Source organism: Molossus molossus, unplaced genomic scaffold, assembly GCF_014108415.1.
Source record: "Molossus molossus isolate mMolMol1 unplaced genomic scaffold, mMolMol1.p scaffold_m16_p_9, whole genome shotgun sequence".
NCBI classification, from domain to species: domain Eukaryota; kingdom Metazoa; phylum Chordata; class Mammalia; order Chiroptera; family Molossidae; genus Molossus; species Molossus molossus.
Genome location: NW_023425403.1, coordinates 107,260,682 through 107,281,526, shown reverse-complemented (window position 1 = coordinate 107,281,526; position 20,845 = coordinate 107,260,682). Strand labels below are relative to the sequence as shown.

General features: G+C 49.9%; 1 protein-coding gene across 3 annotated transcripts in view; it reads right to left on the bottom strand.

Annotated features, from left to right (window-relative positions):
• NBEA (neurobeachin) overlaps positions 1–20,845 on the bottom strand; it is a 763,707-nt gene that overhangs the window by 19,734 nt on the left and 723,128 nt on the right. For 2 of the 3 annotated variants that reach the window (XM_036249654.1, XM_036249653.1), the window contains 3 exons: positions 5,861–5,950; positions 3,467–3,659; positions 5–76 (listed from right to left, as the gene is read on the bottom strand). In XM_036249654.1, coding sequence (XP_036105547.1) covers positions 5–76; positions 3,467–3,659; positions 5,861–5,950 — 355 coding nt within the window. The remainder of the gene's footprint in view (positions 1–4; positions 77–3,466; positions 3,660–5,860; positions 5,951–20,845) is intronic. The other variant, XM_036249655.1, reaches the window with a different exon arrangement.

The following is a 20,845-nucleotide window of genomic DNA, read 5'->3' as shown; positions in this document are numbered from 1 at the left end:
GTACCAATGAGCGGGTCCATTTCAATGGGGAGATGGTGGGCTTGATCCAAGGAGTACCCCGGAGCTCCTCTGAGACCTACACATTAAATAAGAAGAGAAAACTACCATCACATTCTCGGAAAAGAGGCATTTTCTAATAGGCCGTGTTTTATGATAATCATACAAAATACACATTTGCGTAAAATTATTTGGTAAATTATTGTAAGAATGATTCAGTCCCACCACACGTCTTTGTAGATACTCTCAAAAAAGCATTACAATAGCGATTGCTAGTTTCCCCTTAGGGTGTAGAATGTGGAAATCTGAAAAGTGCTAATGTACTAACGACAAGAAAAAGCTGGATAAAAGAGATGGTCATGACATTTCTTGAACCCCAGAGAGAGCTAAGACTGCTGGGCACCCACTGAGGCTGAAATCTAAGACAAGGCCTATGTGACGGGTGTGAGCACAGGTTCACCTGGGCACAGGCAGAGGGGAAGATGGGGTCCCACTCACGAGCGCCACCTTTCACACAGGACAAGTCAATTGAAGGTATGAAATTGAGCCACGCCCAGCCAGTGCGGCTCAGTGGTTGAGCATCGATGAAGAGGTCACTGGTTCCAATCCCGATCAGGGCACATGCCCAGGTTGTGGGCTACATCCCCAGTGGAGGGCGTGCAGGAGGCAGCCAATCGATGTTCTCTCTCATTGATGTTTCTCTCTCTCTCCCTCTCCCTACCTCTCTCTCTAAAATTCCTGGAAACCAATGAAAATGAACACACAACAACACAAAATCTATGGGATGCAGCGAAAGTAGTCCTGAGAGGGAAGTTCATAGCACTACAGGCCTACCTCAAGAAGCAAGAAAAATTTCTCAGTGACTATCTAACCTCACAACTTAAAGAACTAGAAAGCAAACAGAAAGTAAACTCCAGAGCAAGTAGAAGGAAACAAATAGTTAAGATCAGAGCAGAAATAAACAACATAGAAACTAAAAGAAAAACAATTCAAAAGATCAATGAAACAAAGAGCTAGTTCTTTGAAAAGATAAACAAGATTGATGGACCCTTAGCCAGACCTACCAAGAAACAAAAAGAGAGGATCCAAATAAAATCAGAAACAAAAGAGGAGAAGTAACAACTGACATCACAGAAATACAAATGATCATTAAAAAATATTATGAATAATTATATGCCAATAAATTGGACAACCTAGGCAAAATGGACAAATTTCCAGAAACACAGTGTCTCCCAAAACTGAACTGGGAAGAGATAGAAAACTTGAACAAACCAATAACAACTAAGGAAATTGAAGATGTAATCAAGAAACTCCCAGCAAACAAAAACCCAGGCCCAGATGGCTTCACGGGGGAGTTTTACTGAACATTCAAAGATGAACTAACACCCATTCTCCTCAAACTATTTCAAAAAATTCAAGAAGAAGGAACACTTCCAAACTCGTTTTATGAGGCCAGCATAATTCTAATTCCAAAACCAGATAAAGACACTACAAAGAAAGAAAACTACAGGCCAATATCCCTGATGAACACAGATGCCAAAATCCTGAACAAAATACTAGCAAATCAGATCCAGCAATACATGAAAAAAATTATTCCCCATGACCAAGAGGGAGTCATTCCAGGGATGCAAGGCTGGTACAATATTTGCAAATCAATAAATGTGATACACCACACAAAAAAATGAAAGATAAAAACCATATGATTATATCAGTAGATATTGAAAAAGCATTCGACAAAATCCAGCCCCCATTTCTGATAAAAATGCTCAGCAATGTGGGAATAGAGGGATCATATCTCAACAAATAAAGGCCATATATGGAAAACCTACAGCCAACATCATGCTCAACAGGCATAAACACTAAAGAGAAAAAAAATGTTTTTAAATAAAATAAAATTTAGCCACACCTAACGTCGTAACCTCAGTAAAATCTTAATCTCAGAGGATTAATGTTTAGGGCGTGATTGAGTTTAGTCATAATTTTTTACATGTGGTTATATAACATATAATGTTTTTGAATAATTCTAAGGAAAAATTTAGTCTTTCATAATTTTTTCTCAATGCAAAACATTTCTGAAAGGCGAAGACTTTTGTGAATAATCGTATATAGGGTGGGGCAAAAGTAGGTTTACAGTTGTGAGTATGCAAAACAGAGAGTTTATTCATTTTTTCACATTTTTTATTGATTTTTACAGAGAGAGGAAGAGAGAAGGAGACAAAGACACACTGATGTGAGAGCAAAAATCTGATCAGCTGCGTCCTGCACGCCTTCATGGGGATGGAGCCTGCAGCCTGGGCGTGTGCCCTGACCGGGAATTGAACCAGCAACACTTCAGTGCACTGGACGAGCCCAACCAACTGAGCCACGCTGGCCAGGGCTGGTTAATTCTTGTATTACTGTTTATTTATTACTATATTATTTTCCATATGAACAACAATAAACCTGCTTTTGTCCAGCCCTGTGTTTTTTTTTTCATCCTCACCCAAGGACATTTTTGCATTTATCTTCAGATAGAGCCGAAGAGAGAGAGAAACATCAATGTGAGAGAGACACACAGAATGGTTGCCACTCACACGACCCCAACCAGGACCGGGGACAAACTGCGACCGAGGTACATGCCCTTAGCAGGAACCGAACCCGGGTCTCTCTGGTCTGCGGGTCAACACTCTAACCACTGAGCCAAACCTGCCAGGGCCCAGTCCTGCGTTTTGAAGATGCTTGCTATACATTTCTGATCGAGTGGAAGTAGTTCTGCCTCATGTTGACAATGGCACCAGAGACTGTGAATGGGCGCACTTAGAAACTTTTAAGAGAACAAGCTGTGGGAAATCACCACTGCTCGGAGCGATACGGAAATCAACACGCTGAGGTCAGTCCGTGGCTCGTCCATTCGGGCCTGGACACAGCAGGAGTCCTGGGCTTCCAGGGAGAGTCAGGTGGTGAACTGGGCCAACTAAACAGTTTGGTGTCATCCACTTCTGTCCTGATTAAGTATCAGAATTAAGTACAGAATTGTATCGCTTCGAGATGAACCGGCTGGAACTGTCAGGACTGAGTCTGAAGAGAGCGCCTGTGAACTCCCTGAATCATTCACTCTGTCTCTTCTCAAAGTGGCCGAGCTCTGCAGGGGAAGGCGTGTCTGCCGGCCACCGCGCTGCGCCCGTGCGCAGGACCGTCTGGCGCACAGTGGCCACTCAGGCATTGCTGAAGAAATGACTGACGTGAACGAAAGAGGGTCTGGAACCACCGTCAGAAAATGCACATTCAAGAGGTTCCAGCTCACCCGTGTTTAACACGGGAAAACGGTTGGGTTTTCTGGGGGTGGAAGGACCGCACTAACCTGTGGACCTGCTTCTATCCACCGGATGTTAACTGAACACGAACCACAGCCAGCGCCCTGCGGCACTGACACCCCCCCCCCCCCAGCGCGGGCTGAAGGGCCCTGGGAGGGCCTGCGGGGCGCACGTACCTACGGTGTTGTGCCACCGGTTCACCGCAAACAGCCTGCTGCAGGTCACGGTCACCACGGCGGGGATGGTCAGGTGCGGCAGTGTGTTGGCCGCCACGTGGGTCACCGGAGAATTGGACGGGAACTTCAGCACCATGATGACATCCTGCTGCATCTGATCTTTAAACATGAGCGGACTCTGTGGAAGGAAACACTGTTGAATAGAAAGGGAGGAGCGAAGAGAACAGAGGGACAGGCAGTTAGTGACTGTGCTGGGACGGGGGTTCAGACAGACGAGGCTGGCCGGGCACACACGGCGGACAACGCGTGCTGAGGCCGGCGCTGCGGCGACAGCACAGGGACAGGAGCGGGGCCTCTGGCCGTCACCGGGAGGGCCCCGGGGTCTCAACCGCCAGCCTCCGCCCGAGTTCCACAGCTGCAGTGTGAGAAGTTAGCCTGCAGGCGTGTCCACCCGACACCGCACACACACCCACTGCCGCTAAAGGGCAGGGGTGGCGGGAAGATAAGCGGAGTCAGTGACTGACAGTATTTACACGGAATATAGAGTCAATGCACCGGTATGTTCATTCTGCACCTGCCGGCCGGGGTCTGGCCAGCAGCACCCCAACACGGCCTGCCCCCATTCCGCAGTGGCACTACCTACTGCTCGTGGTCACGCCTCCTACCTTCCGGACAGCCCCGTGGGCCAGACCTGCCTCCGTTTTCTAAATCGTTGTTTCTCAAACTCCCAGCATATGACTCCAGAGAAAGTAGATACTATACGTACTACTAGTGAGTACGACAAAACACTATCAACACTATTCTATAAAGACACAAAATAGGGATCCTGGAAAGAACCATCATTTCGCTCTCATACATGGTCTGTAATTGTCTGCAATATATATGAATTCTCTGCTACATGAACTTAGAAAGCTTATATTTTCTTTATCAACAGATCCATGTCGATTTAGTCTTTAACAGCTCCCTTAGGAAAGCAGTGAATTCGGACTGGGCATTCATCCAGGATAAATATTATTATTATCATTATTAAACAGAGAAAAATAACTCTGGGATAAACTCTTGTGCCAAAGCATCTCATAAAGTGGAGTGTGAGATGTATTCTCGCGGACAGTTTACTAAAACGCCTCATCCCAGGCTTGAGGCGCCCGGTCTGCCGGTGACTGGGTGTGTGTGTGGGAACGGGACCCCGGTGCAGACCCGTCTGCTTGGTCACACGAGGACACGGTCAGCCGGAAGAGTCCATTAGTCACCAATCAAGGGGCTGAAACTGGTGGAGCCATTGGAGAGAAAACAAATGTCTTCAAACAGACACTTATATTTGTGTTTCACTAGGAGTCTGATGACTGACTCCCAACGCGTTTGCCTGTGTACCGCCGTGATCCCACCACGCCTGACGTACAGAAGGCGCTCGGTACAAATCTGTTACGTACCGACAGAATAAATGAGAGGTGTAGAAAATACTCCCATAAATGTGTGTGCGCATAGAGTGGGAGCCCTATTCCAAAGCCCTTTCCCCCAAATTAGGGTATCTTGAGAACTGTCTAGAAAAACTGCTATGCTGTAATTCATCACATTTTGGAAATACATTTTTACCTTCCAGCATTTTTTAGTAGAGAAAAAAAAAAGGTAAAAAAATCAGTAAAAGATAAATTCTAAATAAATGTATCAGAAAAAGTTTTACCCTCTTCAAATTAGATCAAGAGGGACATGTTCACTATTTGCTAAAAAGGACTGCTTTGCTATGAAAATGGGCTTTTAAAATTCACATTCGAGTAAAAAGGACATTGTGTGCTCCTTTGCCAGTGGGAATCACGTTTTAGTTCAAGGAGCTCATGATGACTGAGGACACCAGCTGGTGTCTGAGCGCTCCCTGCATGCCAGGTGCCCAGGCAGGTGCCATCCGCAGGGTGTGAGCCTCTCAGGGATGACGGGCCGTGAAGATGTTATAAAGACCTTGCCTACGTCCCTCCCGAGTCAGTGCCAGAGGCGGGGTCTCACCCGACCCTGCTCCGGCCCTCGGTCTCAGCCCCTCTGCTCCCCCGCCTCTCTGCCGTGGCCATAAGTTACTTTAGTGTATCTTTTCTTCTCTTAAAATGATCTACTCCCCTCACCTCACCTTGCCCGAAAAGATTCAACTGGGCAACGTGATTTGTTTATGGGGTCTTCATTATAACTTATAAACCTCGGACTTGGCTGCCCGTGTGCAGGGGGTGTCGCAGAGGCAGGTGCGGTCAGAGGAGACGGCCCTCTGGGGAGCCGGCAGGACGCACTCCCCTCTCTGTCCCTCCCTCGGCGATCAGTGGACACCCAGGTGAAGGTGACCCCACAGCACAGCCAACACTCTCCCATTTGCTCTGCACCCAGCTACGGGGAACCCCCAAGGCGCTGTCTCACCAGGTGCATGGCCGAGCTCCGGGGCGGGTGGGGCTCGATGAGCAGCTGTGAGGGCGTCTGTCCGAAGTTCTGGATCTGTGCCTCCATGGCCTGCGGGGAGGGACAGGGTTACAGTCAAGGGTTACACCGAGGAGCTCAAGACGCCCTGGCCATGTGCGTGGACCCAAGTCGGCACGGAAGGCGTCCAGGGGGCTCACCACGTGCCCTCCTCCCAGGGGCCGCCGTCCAAGGGCCAGTCCTTGTGGACGAGCTGGGAGTGTCCCTCCAAATGTGCTTGTTGACTAAGTCACTGTCTGATTCAGAAGCTGGTGCAGTGTGCAGATGGTAACCTGCGAGCACATGCACACGGCCAATGCCAGAGGACACGGAACCCATTTAACACGGAATTCAACGCATACACCTCGTCAAAGTCCTCCGTAGGAAGGAACGTATGGGGATTCGCTAACGAAATAAGCTTCTGGAATCTTTATGGGAATAAACAAGGGGGACATGAAGTCCACAGACAGCACAGAATGAAGCTCAGAAAATTGCACGCGCCGATCAATGCGGAAGGCAATCAGGAGGAAGCACTCCGAAACCTGTATAATGATTAAGTACGGCAAAACGTGAGCGACAAACATGTATTTTAAATGCTATGCATTTTAAGAGGAATCCTGGAATATTGTTTTAAGGTAGAAATTTATTTCTCTCAAAAATTTTCTGGAATTCTAAAGGAAACTAACCCAACGAGGCAACCATTATTTGGGCACCCTGAGCTACGCAGTATTTCACGATGGCCTTTGCAGATCGAAATATTAGTGATATTTTACGCCTGTTAAGAAATAAAAATAACTTTAGACCTCAAATTATCTGGACTGTATAATATGCATTTTGTGTGTGTCGAAGAGATAACTAAGTATATCTTCTATACGTAAATTCGCAGGCAAAATATTTCAATACATTAAGCTAGACTAATGGAAATATTTCCCTGAAATATTACATGTAATTTAAGTCCACAAGGAGAAGCACAGTATTTACTACGATCGTTACCCTGTTACCAGGCTCATTTGCCCCCTAAGATGGTGTGCGATTTGGTTGCACATAAAAGTGAAATATGAAAGTCACTGCTGAGCACAGGTGAGGTGGTGGACGCCTGGACACTGCGCTGCCTCTGTCCGCACCACCATCTACAACTCTCATTTATAAAGCACTTAAATTTAACAGTCTGTCCTCCCAGACTGCGCTTCAAGGAAATGTTTATCAATAAAAATGTGAATTTTCAAATTTATTAGCGATATTAACCACGGATGCATCGTTACCTGCCATATTTTAGCAGTTGCATAAAGGGAACTTTCTCTCTCACTGCAGAGGCAATAGGATAAATCACTACATCTCTGCAAGTGCCGTCCAACTGTAATGTCTACATGTATTTGCATGGAGTCCACTCAAAGGCAAAATGTGACCATTTGACTAATTGTACTCACACAGATAACATTATATTTCATCTCCTCAAGGCAAGATTTATGATTATATAACGGGGACAGGACCACTTCTGGCTCGGTTCACGTTATTAACGACAAACCCTTGAGAATTATGGGGGTGGGGGCGGGAAGGCAGTGATTTCATTGTTAAAGCGGCTCTGGTTAGTAATGTCCAACACCTCGCTCCGTGTATCACGAGCGGCCAGTGTCTAACGACGGATACTATTGCTGTGTCTTCACCCTCCCGAGCGAGGGCCGGGGAAGGGCTGGGGAGACCGGAGCAAAATTAGACACATTTCAATCTCTGCATTGGCGGCTTCAACTTAGCAGGTAGACTTTAAATGCCCATAAAAAGAATGAATCCACAAACATGCTTTGCTTGACTTGAATGTTTTTCTGAAAGGAAAGTATTAAAATTACATGAGAAAATGTTGTGAAACTGATTTGATTTCCAGAAATCCTCCATACAGCTCTTTCCGGTGGGTCCTGCCTCTGATCCTTCTTGAACTGAAATCGGGGTACACCAATTGGGTTGGGGGGCATGAACAGCTTAAACGACTCTCCAGTGGCAGCAGGGTGCGTCTTAGGTTGTGATCAACCTCAACTTTTCATAATCTGTTCCCCACACTGAACGTTTATTTACTGTAAGACCAGACTAAACCCCTTCCCGCGGTCTCCACCACACGCCTTCATGACCGAAGGGTTCTGACTCTAATACTTACGGCTCAGCTGTTCTGAAATCCTGCCTCTCAATAACCCCTCACCCTCGGATTTTACAATGTACAAGCCTTGCCCTGGCCGGGTGGTCCAGCTGGCTGGAGCATCGTCCCATCCACCAAAAGGTTTTGGGTTCAATTCCCGTCAGGGCACATACCCGGGTTGCAGGTTCAACCCCGGGTCACCGGTTCAACCTCGGGTTGGGGGGCACATAAGGCAACCGATTGATGTTTCTCTCTCTCTCTCTCTCTCTTTCTTTCTCTCGCTCCCTTCCTCTCTCTCTAAAGTAAAACAAAAACAAAAAAACATATCCTTGGGTGAGGAATGAAAATAATTTTTCTCCTTGAGTCTTTAAAAAGCACGCTGCTTCCGTAAGTTCTGCTTCTTGTCACTACCAAAACGTTCCAATGGCGGGTGCGCACCGACTCCCTTTCTTCGCCTGCTCCCCCATCGCGGTCCTCTGTGCTCCCCCACTGTTAGACCAGCGACACGTCCTCCTGGTCCAGGAGGCAGAGCACAGCGCTGGGGCGGCTACGCTGAGACTGCTCCCTTCGGCCGGCAGGGCTCCCGTCCTTCCGAGACGCCTGGTCCTGGTGAGCGTGCTCCATGTCCTCGCAGCACACGCACGTGCGCGCACGCACGCACACACGCCCTTTTATTACCGAGCTCAGGATTCTTCGCCTGTGTCTTCGCCTGAACTGTCACTTGGACCTAGACCCCAACAGGACTTGCTCGGTCTGGCGCGGGGCAGTGAGCGGTGAGGGACTTGTGCAGGACCCGACGGACACCCAGAGGAAACCTCTAGCAGAGAACTTACTCCACCTCTCAGTGCTGCCACGTGATCTGACGACATTTGTTGAATTGTCCCTGGATGCCGAGGGCCACAAGGTCAGCCACCAGACCACCTCGGGAGTGTCAGCCCACAAGGACAGGAGATGCGCTGGTCCCTCAGGGCAGGGGGCGGCGGGGGCAGGGCGGGAGGCCAGCCCAGAGTGCCAGGGGCCCCGGGAGGGGTGTGTTCCAGACCCGGGTAAGAGGAGGAGGTGGACAGGAGGGCTGGTGGGAAGACTCCCAGGAAAAGGACACACTGAGGACTGACGGTTGAGTAGGAATTAGCTAGTCCCTAGCATTAAAGACCTTTTTTTTTTGCCATGTAGAATTTTTCATCAGTATTTCCAAGTATATTAAAAAACCCTCAAATAACTACTTAACAATAATTATAAGATGGATTCTTTCTATACGACCAGAAATCGCATTTCAGAAAACAACATATTTCTCTCTACACATGTGGTTCAGGCAGAGTTGATGCTGGCTCCAGCTACGCCCACAACACGTATCAGCTGAGCTCCTGCTGCGCACTGGGACCACGTCGGCACCCGCGGTGCTCATCCGGTGACAGGTGACGTTCCGGCTGGGATGTCCCTGGAGCCCACACTGCCAGGGGTCACTCCGGTGCCCATGGGCCGGCCCCCGCTCCCAGACATGGCTGCTGTTTCTCTGCTTGAGCTCGCATGTACAGGTCAGAGCAGTCCAGGCAATAAACTGGGCTCGTTCCCATTTCAACTGCTACATGGATTCTTATTCTTCAGAAATGACTCTGCTCGGCCCTTACTCTCCCCGGGTGAAACCAGTCAGGAGGTGGGCAGCACACGGATGAGAAGCAGACCATCACCTTTGAGCCTCGGGGCGCAGTTCTGAGACAGGGTTCTGTGGGCAGGCCGGGGAGCCAGTGGGGGGGATTCGGACAGTACGCGCACTTTGCGGGTTCCCACAGATGTGTGGCCCCGACTCCCCCCGCTCTGGTTTTCTCCTTGCCCACGAGCTCCCTCCGGTCCGATCCCCGCGTAGGGCGGATCACCCAGGCCTGCACAGCCTGCCAGGCGGGGCAGAGGAGGGAGAAACCTCCCGTTGCCCGACCCAGGGCACCTTTGGAATCCGCCCCAGGAGGGCGCCGGCCTTGTGGGGTGCCTCTGTGCAGCTCACAGCTGTCCTTGCCTGCCCCCGGAAAGCCCTGTCTCCTCTGTGGGTAAATACACAGCCTCCGGGCGAGGAGACACAGCTGGGGGCAGCAGGGCGGCCCCAGGGCCAGGCTGGGCCCCAGGGGAGCTCAGAACCATCCCCAGGACCTTCCACCTGCTCGAAGGAACGGGGCCTCCGCCCTCTCCCGGGTTCCGGCAGGTCCGCACTCGGGCTACTGCGGTCCCTTCCACACGCAGGTCCGTTGGTGGGGTGAGTCACCTGTCGTCCAGGTGACATGCGTGGGTCTCGGCGCCCGGACAGAGCCAGTGGGCGCTCGCGGGCTGCCAGTGCCCGGCTCCACCCACTGCCCTGGCGCCTGCCGAGATTCAGACACGGTCCCAGAAAGTCAGCATCGAAAGTGCCGCCGGTTACACACGACACAAAACGTCAGACTGTCCGCATTACTAGTCAATTACGAACAATTCTCACAGTCAAGAAGACGTCGGTGAAAGTGACCGCTTGGGAACACAGAGAGGGGTTCACAACTGCCCCTGGACACGGCAGGGGCGGGCCGGGGCTCGGGGTGCTGGGGGGCTGACTGCAGGGCAGGGGGTGGAGGTGGAGGAGGGCACACAGGGGATCAGCGGTGGCGGAAAAACCAAAATTTAAATTAAAAAAAAGATTTTATGTTAGTGCTTAAAAGTAGATATTCTTTGTACCAGAGAACAAGAAAAAACCCCTCACCACACTTTGACATACGACTAAAATACACACGTGACTTAGATCATCTTTCTGTCCCACCTCCAGGCCTAGCGATTCTACACCAAACAGGACGCCCGCGAGAGGGAGAAGACCCTCACCGCAGGCTGCGTGCTGACTGATGGGCGCGTGCTCCGGGTTTATTGGTGCAATAAAACACGGGCATAGAAAGCATTATTTTTTAATGCTGGAAAAAGAGGAGCAAAATAAATCAAGCAAATAATATCTGCACTTTATTATATCTTGCTTTATAAACTGTATAAAAAATTAAAATGCTGTTTTATATTCAACTGCTCCTAGTTTTTCACAGAAGCGACGAAACAGAGGAACGGACACAATCCCTTGGCTCGAACACTCAGCTGCGGGAGGCCCGCGTCTGCAGGGGACCGCGGAGCTGTGAGAACATTCAAGCCGTAGCTGGGACGCCAGCCTCCGCGACCTCAGCCGACGCCAGACGCTGCAGGGGTTCTGACCTGTCCTTCAGCTGCTCCTCTCTTCCAGCGTGAACCCCGTGACCCGGCACGGGAAGGGGACTTCTCCCGCCTGTCGGCCTGAGGCACTGCCGCGATGACAGTACACAACTGACTCGACAAACAGTCAGTGTGAAAAAACAAGCACCCCTGTCCTTCGGGTAGGAGACGCTCTGTCCAGAACATTTCTTCCTCAAGCTAGGTCAGCGCCTTTGGTGGCAGGCCACTCAGTTCTCCTACTCAGAAGCCAGTGCAGCCGGTCCCCGAAGGACCCTGCTTCCTGTGACCTTTCCTCGTAAGGCCGATGGGACCCTGTAGGAGCGCGGCTCCCGTCGACATCCCTTAGCCTGTGGTAGAATCTGCTTCACGGAGTCGCAGGGCCCACGGGACACGTTCCTGAGACGCCCTGGACCTCGGGGGGAGGCGCCCGCGCCAGGTGGCGGCCTGGCTGTCCTGCTCCGGTGCCTTAAATAAGTCGGCTTCTCGGAGCTAGTGGAGCCGGGGGGCCAGAGGCAGCGGGGCGCCTTCCGTGTCTGAGCGGCCGGGCCTGCAGCACCGGTCGGCTCTCCGCTGTGCTCAGTGAGAGCCCCGGACAGGGGACAGGACGGGCGCTCCCTGTGCAGCCCCTGCCACCTGGCCGGCGCCTGGGCGGACGCCTCCGCCTAGGGCCACCGGTGGCTCCTGTGGGCGACCACTTCCCGCCACCGGGAACGGCTCCCTCTGCCGTCGCCTGGGGCCCAGGGTGGCAGTCCCTGGGTGAGTCAGCTTCTTTCGTCACCCACTATTCCTGCCCACCTCTGTGACCAGGACCATTCTTAACCTCTTCATTATCCTTGGAAAATGTTTGAATTGTGGTAAAACATACATAACAAACTGACGGCTGTAACCATTTGTCAGCGTGATGTTAAGGACAGGCACACTGCTACGCAAGCCAGAACACTTCCATCCTGAAAAACGGGGGACGTCGGCCCCATTAGACGACAGCTCCCCTTCCTGCCCTCAGCCGGGACGCGTCCTCCTGCCTTCCGTTGGTGACTCTGGCTACCCTAGGTCGCTCACAGAAGTAAGGTCGTGTGCTGTGTCCGGTACCTGGCTTACCTCATTCAGCATAACGTCCGAAGGTCCATCCTGTTGCGGCCTACGTCACAGTGTCCTTCTGTCAAAGACTGGACTGCATTCCACTGTGCACGTAAACCGCAGTGCGCTTCCCCATGCACCTGCCGGGGGCCCGGGGGCCCGGGTGACCCCCTCCCCCCCGGCTGTCGCACACGAACACAGCGGTGCGACCAGCTCTTCCAGGTCCTGCTGCCAACGCTTTTGGATAATGTACTCGAAACGGACCACCTGGCAGCTCTAGTTCTGATCCTTCGAGGAGCCCACACTGTTCTCGCCCCCCACCGACGGCACCGGAGCTCCAGTGTCCCCGCGTCCTCGCCAACACCTGTGCTTCGGGACAGTGCCAGACCCAATGGGTGTCGGGCAGCTCTGAGGTGTGGTGGCATTTGCTCCGTCCTTAGTGATGCTGGGGTTGTCTCATGTGCTGCTGGCCACCACGCATTTCCCTTCGAGCCTGTCACCCCTGCGAGAGGGGAGTCTCAGGACTCGGGAAGGTGCACAGGACTGGTATTCAGGTCTCACACACAGGAGGGAGGCGGGGCAGCTTTGCTTCAGTTCGTGGTGGAACCAACAAAATATGATCATATTCAAGCAAGAGACATTCTCACGGAGTGGAGCACTGAGAATATTTGGGGAAGGCTGTGAGGTCTCCTTGCGACGTATACCTGGATAATCCTCAAGAAGAAAACGAAAACACTCTTTTCTGGACGATTTAGAGACCTACCCGAAAGCCAGAGTTTTGGCAGATTATCTTTAAGGGTTTTCCCAGTTCTTTGCTCACTTTGGGGTTGGTCGTGAAAGAGTATGTAAGTATAGGACTCAACCCAGAAATGCTTAATGCTACGTGAGAAGAATCGGTACATCTCTGCCGAATGGTCCCTGGTTGACTTACACAAAGTGCACCGAGCTGGCTGAGTCAGGAGGTGGGCCAGATGGGGGGGACGTCGAGGGGAGGTGGTGGAGGGGGGAAGGAGAGGTGAGCAGTGCCCTCTCTTCACCGTATGAATTAAGATCACTGGGGTGTCCAATTACAAAAAGAAAATAAAAATTAAAAGAATAAGAGCTGAAATAGATTTGCTTGGTATGCAGGAGGACAAGTACAGATGATGGATTATAGAAAGGTACACCTGCCCTGGCGGGTTTGGCTCAGCGGTTAGAGCGTCGACCTGTGGACCAGAGAGTCCTGGGCTCGGTTCCCGCTAAGGGCATGTACCTCGGTTGCAGTTCGTCCCTGGCCCCGGTTGGGGTCGTGTGGGTGGCAGCCACTCGGTGTGTCTCTCTCACATTGATGTTTCTCTCTCTCCCTTTCTCCCTCTCTCCCTCCTGCTCTATCTGAAGATAAATTCCAAAAATCTCCTCAGGTGAGGAAAAAAAATAAAAAGAAAGGCACACCTGAAACCTATATACTTTTATTAACCAAGGTTACCCCCCAAAATTCAATAAAATGTTTTTAAGAAGACAAAGATTCACCAGGTGCTGGTATACATATTTCAAAGTGAAATCACATGCTCTCACTGAGCGAAATTCAGATGAGAACCAGCATGCATTCGGGAGAACAATCCACCTGCGACTTCGACACGCGTGGGAGACGATGGTTTGGATACATTGCAGTGAGAGTTCAAACGACTTGAAGTGGGCCCATCACCAACATGTTTAAAACCTTTAAAAGCGAGTCCCCAACACCGCAGTGAGATGCTGTGTACGTGGACTGAGTGGTGTCCACTCGGACAAGCTGAGGCGTGCGGTATGATTTGAACGGTGGCTAGTTTACGCTCAGGCAACAGGAGGTAGGGGTGCGTAAGAACCGAGACCCCTGTTAATAGAGAAGGAAATCCCTTCCAGCGATTTCTGTCACCAACAGCAGGTTGCAACTTTCATTCTTCTTCCTTATGTCAAGTGTGATTTCAGATGCTATGAAGCGTTTACTGTTAACCTCTGAGGAGCCAATAATGAGCGCTGCCCCCCACGCGGTGCAAGTGGCACACAGGAGGGCGGCGCAGCCGGACGGCCGCCCCCACTCGGAGGGCCTGGGTAGCTGAGGGCTGCAGTCATTGCGGGAAGAAAGATGAACCCCTCGTAAAGATTTATTCACTAATCAAAATCAAATGTGTGACATTAATTCCCTTGGTACTAATTTCTTTTTTATCCTCACCCAAGGACTTTTTTTCTTTTTTTTGATATTTTGTTCAGATAGAGAGAGAGAAACATCGACGTGAAAGGGACACATCGAGTGGCTGCCACCCGCACGACCCAACCAGGGCCGGGGACAAACTGCAACGAGGTACGTGCCCTCAGCGGAACCGAACCCGGGTCTCTCTGGACCGCAGGCCGACGCTCTAACCGCCGAGCCACACCGGCCAGGATGACACTCATTTCTACGCAGACACTTGGCGCTGGGATCTTCGCGATGCCCCGTTGGTGCTGCGGGGGAGAAACAGCGGGGGACAGGTCGTCAGAGCCCGTGCTCCGCCTCCGGGCCTACAGCCTCTGCTCCCCAAACGGTTCTTTAAACCCCAGCCCCCCAGCCCTGCCCGATGTGTATCTCCACGCCAATAAGGGAAAAGAAATGTGGAAACTTTCTCTGTATTTCAGTTTGGCGTTTGACTTTATCAACATTTGTAGATCGGGACAACTTCTAGTAATTGAGGGAGAAAATGAGGGTTGTTTTAAGAAACCCTTATGGGACGTTGTGTTGATCACCTGTGACACTCCTGTCCCCCAGGCCGGCGGCAGAGCGGGGGCCGCGAGGACCGATGCTGGCGGAGGGCCGCTGTGCGGGCCTGGTGCTGCGGACACGGTCAGGGCTGCGGGGCATCGGGAGGTGAGGGACCACCAGGGACAGCAGCCGCCTAAGGGACGCTGCGCTGCGGAGCCCATCAGCGCTGCCGCCAGGAAGGCCGCCCTCCAGCTCCAGGACCAGGAGCGTGCCGGCTTCCCCCGCACCTTCCCGGCTGGCACGAGTAACCCGTAGGACATTCCGCAGGAAGACGAGGGACGACCGGGGGATCTGGGGGTGTTGGCACCATGTCAAATCCACAGCACTGATAAAGGTGGGGGGCAAATAAAGTACAGCCCAGCGGTGCAGCCCTGCGCCAAGAGGTCGCTGGTTCCAGTCCATCAGGGCAGGTGCCCAGGCTGTGGGCCGATCCCCGGGGATGGGGGTGGGGGGGCCCTAGTTCCAGTCCATCAGGGCAGTGCCCAGGCTGTGGGCCGATCCCCGGGGATGGGGGTGGGGGGGCCTGGTTCCAGTCCATCAGGGCAGGTGCCCAGGCTGTGGGCCGATTCCCAGGGATGGGGGTGGGGGGGCCCTGGTTCCAGTCCATCAGGGCAGGTGCCCAGGCTGTGGGCCGATTCCCGGTGGGGTGGGGGCCCTGGTTCCAGTCCATCAGGGCACAGGCCCAGGCTGTGGGCTGATCCCGGGGGGTGGGGGTTGGGGGGGGCCCTGGTTCCAGTCCATCAGGGCACAGGCCCAGGCTGTGGGCTGATGGGGGGGGGGGGAGGACGTGGGCCAGTCCATGTTCTCTCTCAGCGATGTTTCTATCTCTCTCTCCTTCTCCCATTCTCTCAACAATCAATGAAAAAAAAAGATTTAAAAAATAAATAAAATATAATCTCAGAGACCAAGAAATAGTAATCACAGAAAATTAGACCAACACCATCACATTTTTATGACTACTGGTGATATTAAATGCATTTACGGTTCTAGCATCCCCAGCATGAAGGTGTATGTGTCTGTAAATAAATGGCTCATTGGTTCTAAACATCTGACAGCAAAACAGCCTTTTCTGGTTGGTTCATATGTGTGTACGTCTCACTGTCAAAGAGAAGTCACTAAAATTATTTTTGAGTTTGGTAGTGTCAACAGTAGATACTTTGATAGCAAGATATAAATTATTAAAATAAAAGTTCTTCCAAGGTATTTAATTTAGTTATGCTTTTAGGTAATAATAATCAATGTCCGCGTAGGGCTTCATACTTTACAAAGTGTTTCCACATACCTTTCCTCATATGATCTTTGAATGTAGCCCATGCGTCAGGTGTCACTTCTCTTATCATTTTAGGTGGAGAACAAAGGTGCACAAAGGTGACATGATGCACTTAATGCCGCTCAAATAACAACAGTGGCTGTGGGTTAGCCATGATCTGACCTCCACCTTCCCACCTTGCTTTGCTGCCCACTCTGTGTCATCCGCTCGCACTCTGCAGCAGGCGGGCTGAAGCAACTACATCCAGGAGCAAAAATCTGATATGTTTTGAAAAACAAATTTAGAAATATGTTCCATTTATTATACAAGTATGTACAGCAAACACTTTTCTGTTGAATTTAATGTGTAATCTCTACTAACCAAATATTAACTATGGCGTAATCCCTTAGTGCCTTTGGAACTCTCGAAGACTGATGAAATTTACGTTTTTCTGAGAAGTGATAGAAGAACTGACTTAAAAAACGGGCCGATAAAGAGTTTTTAACGCCATCTTAAAATTTCCTCTATAAATACTGGAAGGTTTACTGAGTTAAAAGTATTCACATATTCAAAAGTATAAACAATTTCATCAGAGAGATGCAAATTAAAATTCGAATGAGATATCACCTCACACCTGTCAGAATGGTCGCCATCAACAAATCATCAAACAAGTGCTGGTGAGGGTGTGGAGAAAAGGGGACTCTAGTGCACTGCTGGTGGGAATGCAGACTGGTGCAGCTACTGTGGAAACAATATGGAGTTTCCTCAAGAAATTACAAATAGAACTGCCTTTTGACCCAGCAACCCCACTTCTGGGAATATATCCTAAGAATCCCAAAACACCAATCAGAAAAAATATATACACCCCTATGTTCATAGAAGCACTATTTACAATTGCTAAGATCTGGAAATAGTCCAAGTGTCCATCAGTAGATGAATGGATAAAAAAGCTGTGGTACATGTACACAATGGAGTACTATGCAGCTGTAAAAAGAAGGAGCTCTCATCCTTTGCAAGAGCATGGATAAATCTGGAGATTATTATGCTAAGCAAAATAAGCCAGTAGGAGAAAGACAAATACTATATGAACTCATCTATATATAGAATCTAATGAGCAAAATAAACTGACGAGCAAAACAGAGGCATGGACACCTGGAACAGACGGACAGCTGTCAGAGCGAGGGGTGTGGGGAGGACTGGAGGAAAGCAGGTGAAGGAATTAGCCACAGAACATATATGCACAACCCACAGACACAGACTGCAGTGTGGGGAAGGCCAGATGTGGAGGGGACTGGGCAGAGGTGGGCAAAGCAGGGGTGGGGGATGGGGGACATCTGTAATAGTGTCATGGATAAAAATAACAAATAGATTTAAATCTAGACTGACTCTTAGAGGTAGGAGTCAGCTAATATTCATTATGGTATTTTTACCTTTAAATAAGTAAATCTCCATCATGAAACATTTTAACAACAAATCTGATGTATCTTGTATCCTTGATCAGTTTGTTTCCTGGCCCTTTTGTTTGCACTGTTTTGTTTTAAATGGGAAAAGACCAGGACCAACAAGTTGGCATTAATCAAAGTGGTTAAGACATTTTAAAAATAAAGCAATTTAAAGTAATAGTTTAATAAAATGAAAATACACATTAAGTATCCCTTAAATTCTTAAGAATCACTTTGGAAGTAAGAAGAGTATCATGTCTAAAACAAGTAAGCATGAGTAAGTATTCTGTTATTTTAAAGTTCGAGGAAACCACGGGCCTACAGGAACATGACCGGAGTCGGGGCTCACCGATGTCTGGCCCTACGCTGCTTCGCTGGGAGTCGGGGGACACGCTCGGAGAGTGTCCGGCTACCTTAGGGCTTTCACTGGGAGGCACACGAAATGCCTGAAGGCTCGATCCTTCCCCCGGGTACTCCGAGGTGCTATGGGGTCACTGCATCCTCTGTCTACGGTTGTAGGAAAGTTTTCCAGCTCGTTCTAACACCCCTGGCGTACAGCGGCCCTTCCCACGCTTCCACGCTTCACACAAGTCCGCCGGGATTCCCGTACACGCGCGTTCCAACTTGGTAGGCCGGGGGCTGGGGGCTGGGCTGAAGGAGTTCCCGGCGACGGGGACACTGCGGTCTCTGGACCACATCTGAGTGGCAAGGCGGTGGAGAGCCATGGGATTGGATCGTTACGAACCTACACAGGTCCAAAGGCGGTTTTTGGGCTATCATTTGCTAAGTACAAATATAAACCCAATCACGTTTTTTTTATTAACGTGTGAAAAGGAAAAATATTCATTATCATGCTTGAAAGAACTGCTTAGCCAGTTGAGCTCATCTATGGAAAAAAAGCGCCTGGATTATGATGTAAGCCGAGACTGGAGACGATTTAAATGATATCAGATATCCAACAGATCGAGTGTTTACATAGGAAGAACTTCCCACCAGAACGGTTCTGTCACATCTCTACCCAGAAGCTGTCACGATCAAGCTTATTATCAATTAGTGCTTTACAAGTATAGAATAAGTTAAGCCGCCCGCCTTCGCTCAAGCAGAGATCCAAAGCTGTCAAGGAATGTCAGTTTTAAATCTGACAGAGAGAAGAAAATTATCTCCTGTTCTGACCTCTAATTTCTTGACATTTTAATGCCATAATTGCTGTGGTTAGTGCTGCTTCATGATTTCACCTGTCAAGAAAGAATGAATCAATAACCTTAAGCCATTTCTCAAATTTTAGCTCTCACTTCAAAGCTTAAAATGTGGGATTTTTTTAAAAAAACAAAAGGGACATTCATATATCAGATCTTTCTCTTTTAAATCAGTGTTTAATTTAAGACTCTGAAAGAAACATCTTCCTTGGGCAGCTGGAGTTTCATGTAAAATAAGTGTAATAAGCCTTCCTTTGGTGCTATTGACCTGACGCAGTGACCTTAGCAGACTGGCCAACTTGGAGGGGGAGTAGAGAGGTAAACCAAAGAATTTATGCACATAGCATAACCATTAGACACAGACAACAGTGCTGGGAGGAGGGGTGTCAGTGGGGGAAAAAGGGGAAACATCTGTAACAAAAATAAATTAAAAAAATGTTTTAAAAATGCTAAGATAAATATGACCAAATAGAGAGAACGCACGAGCTCAACACAAGGGCTGCACGCTGCGCGCTGCTTTTCCACGCGCCCTATCGTGTATGTGGGTGTCAACCCTCTCAGGTCCTCGTCCCACAGCGCCGCCCCCAGAAGTCAACACCGCCGGTCTGAAAAGGGGTGCTGCGCCCCCAGAGGGCGTCCCCGGGGGACGGTGTGTGGAAGGGGCACATGACCAGCGATCAGCGAAGAGCTGTACCTCACTGTGCTGCTCCAGTTCCCTTTCCTGTGCGTGGAGCTGCCGCCTGTGTGCTGGGAGCTGTGCTGTGTCCCCTCCTTCCCGGGGACGGAGGGAGCAGAGGGCGCCCCAGGCCACCGAGACAGCGCCAGGGCCTGAGCTGGGCTGCCCTCCCTGCCAGGTGTCACGTGTTGGTGCAGAGCCAGAGCTGTGGGGCTGGGTGGAGGAGCTACGGGAAGGGCTGGGGGCCAGAACGTGGACTCCCGTCCACGAGAGCGTTGACTGTGCTGACAGACAGTCTGCAGAGCTGACACAGGCCCACAGGGCCCCGCAGCGTCTGCTGGTGTGTGCTTGGGCCCTGCCGGCGGGTGGGAGGTGGCAAGGGCTCCAGGTACAAGCTTCCTCACCCAGTACTCGGAAAAATAGGTCCCTGGGTCTGGGAGGCGAGTGCGGAGCCTCGGGAGGGAGGACACACCACGGGGGATTCCCAGAGCCTCTCTGCTGGGACCTCGGTCCTCGGCAGTGCTGGGCTGGAGGAGAGTCCTGAGCTGAGCACCCCACACTCGACGGTCCACCTCACTGCACGTCACCAGGGGCGCGTGTCACATATTGTTCCCATCGTCTACCGAACAGCAAACTCTATGGTCCAACCACTCCCACCCAAATCAAACATGTGAAACTGCACATTTCCATGTACGACACATTAGGAAGTTGTATAGTTTGACGGTAAAAACCGATACATTGTTTCTTCACTGGGTAAAGCGATGGTGTGGCATTGTTACTGGATTCAAATAATAAACACTATGTCCATGTAATGAATATTTTCTTTTTATTCTCTCATTAATCTCTCTTCCTGTCATTTAAATATAAAAAATATGCTACTTTTCTGTCAATGTTAATGCTGCCTTACACTTTCATCACATGGAATATGCTTAAAATATCTGTCTTGTCCAAGAGGATTTACTTGCAACTGTCTTTATAAGAACAGGATTTTATAATGGATAAAAATGTATAATAAAATATTCAGGAACAAAACTGTCTACAGTCTTTAAAAGTCAAAAAAAATTTGAAGTTGATCTTGGAATAACATAAGAAGCTATTCCAATGACTTTTTTTTTATTTTTATTATTCTAAGATATTGGTTCTAAAAGGAGAGTATAGTTTGCAAGGAGTTTGTAGAACTGGGCATGTGTTAAGCAAAGGCATATTGTTAAGAGAATAATTAAGC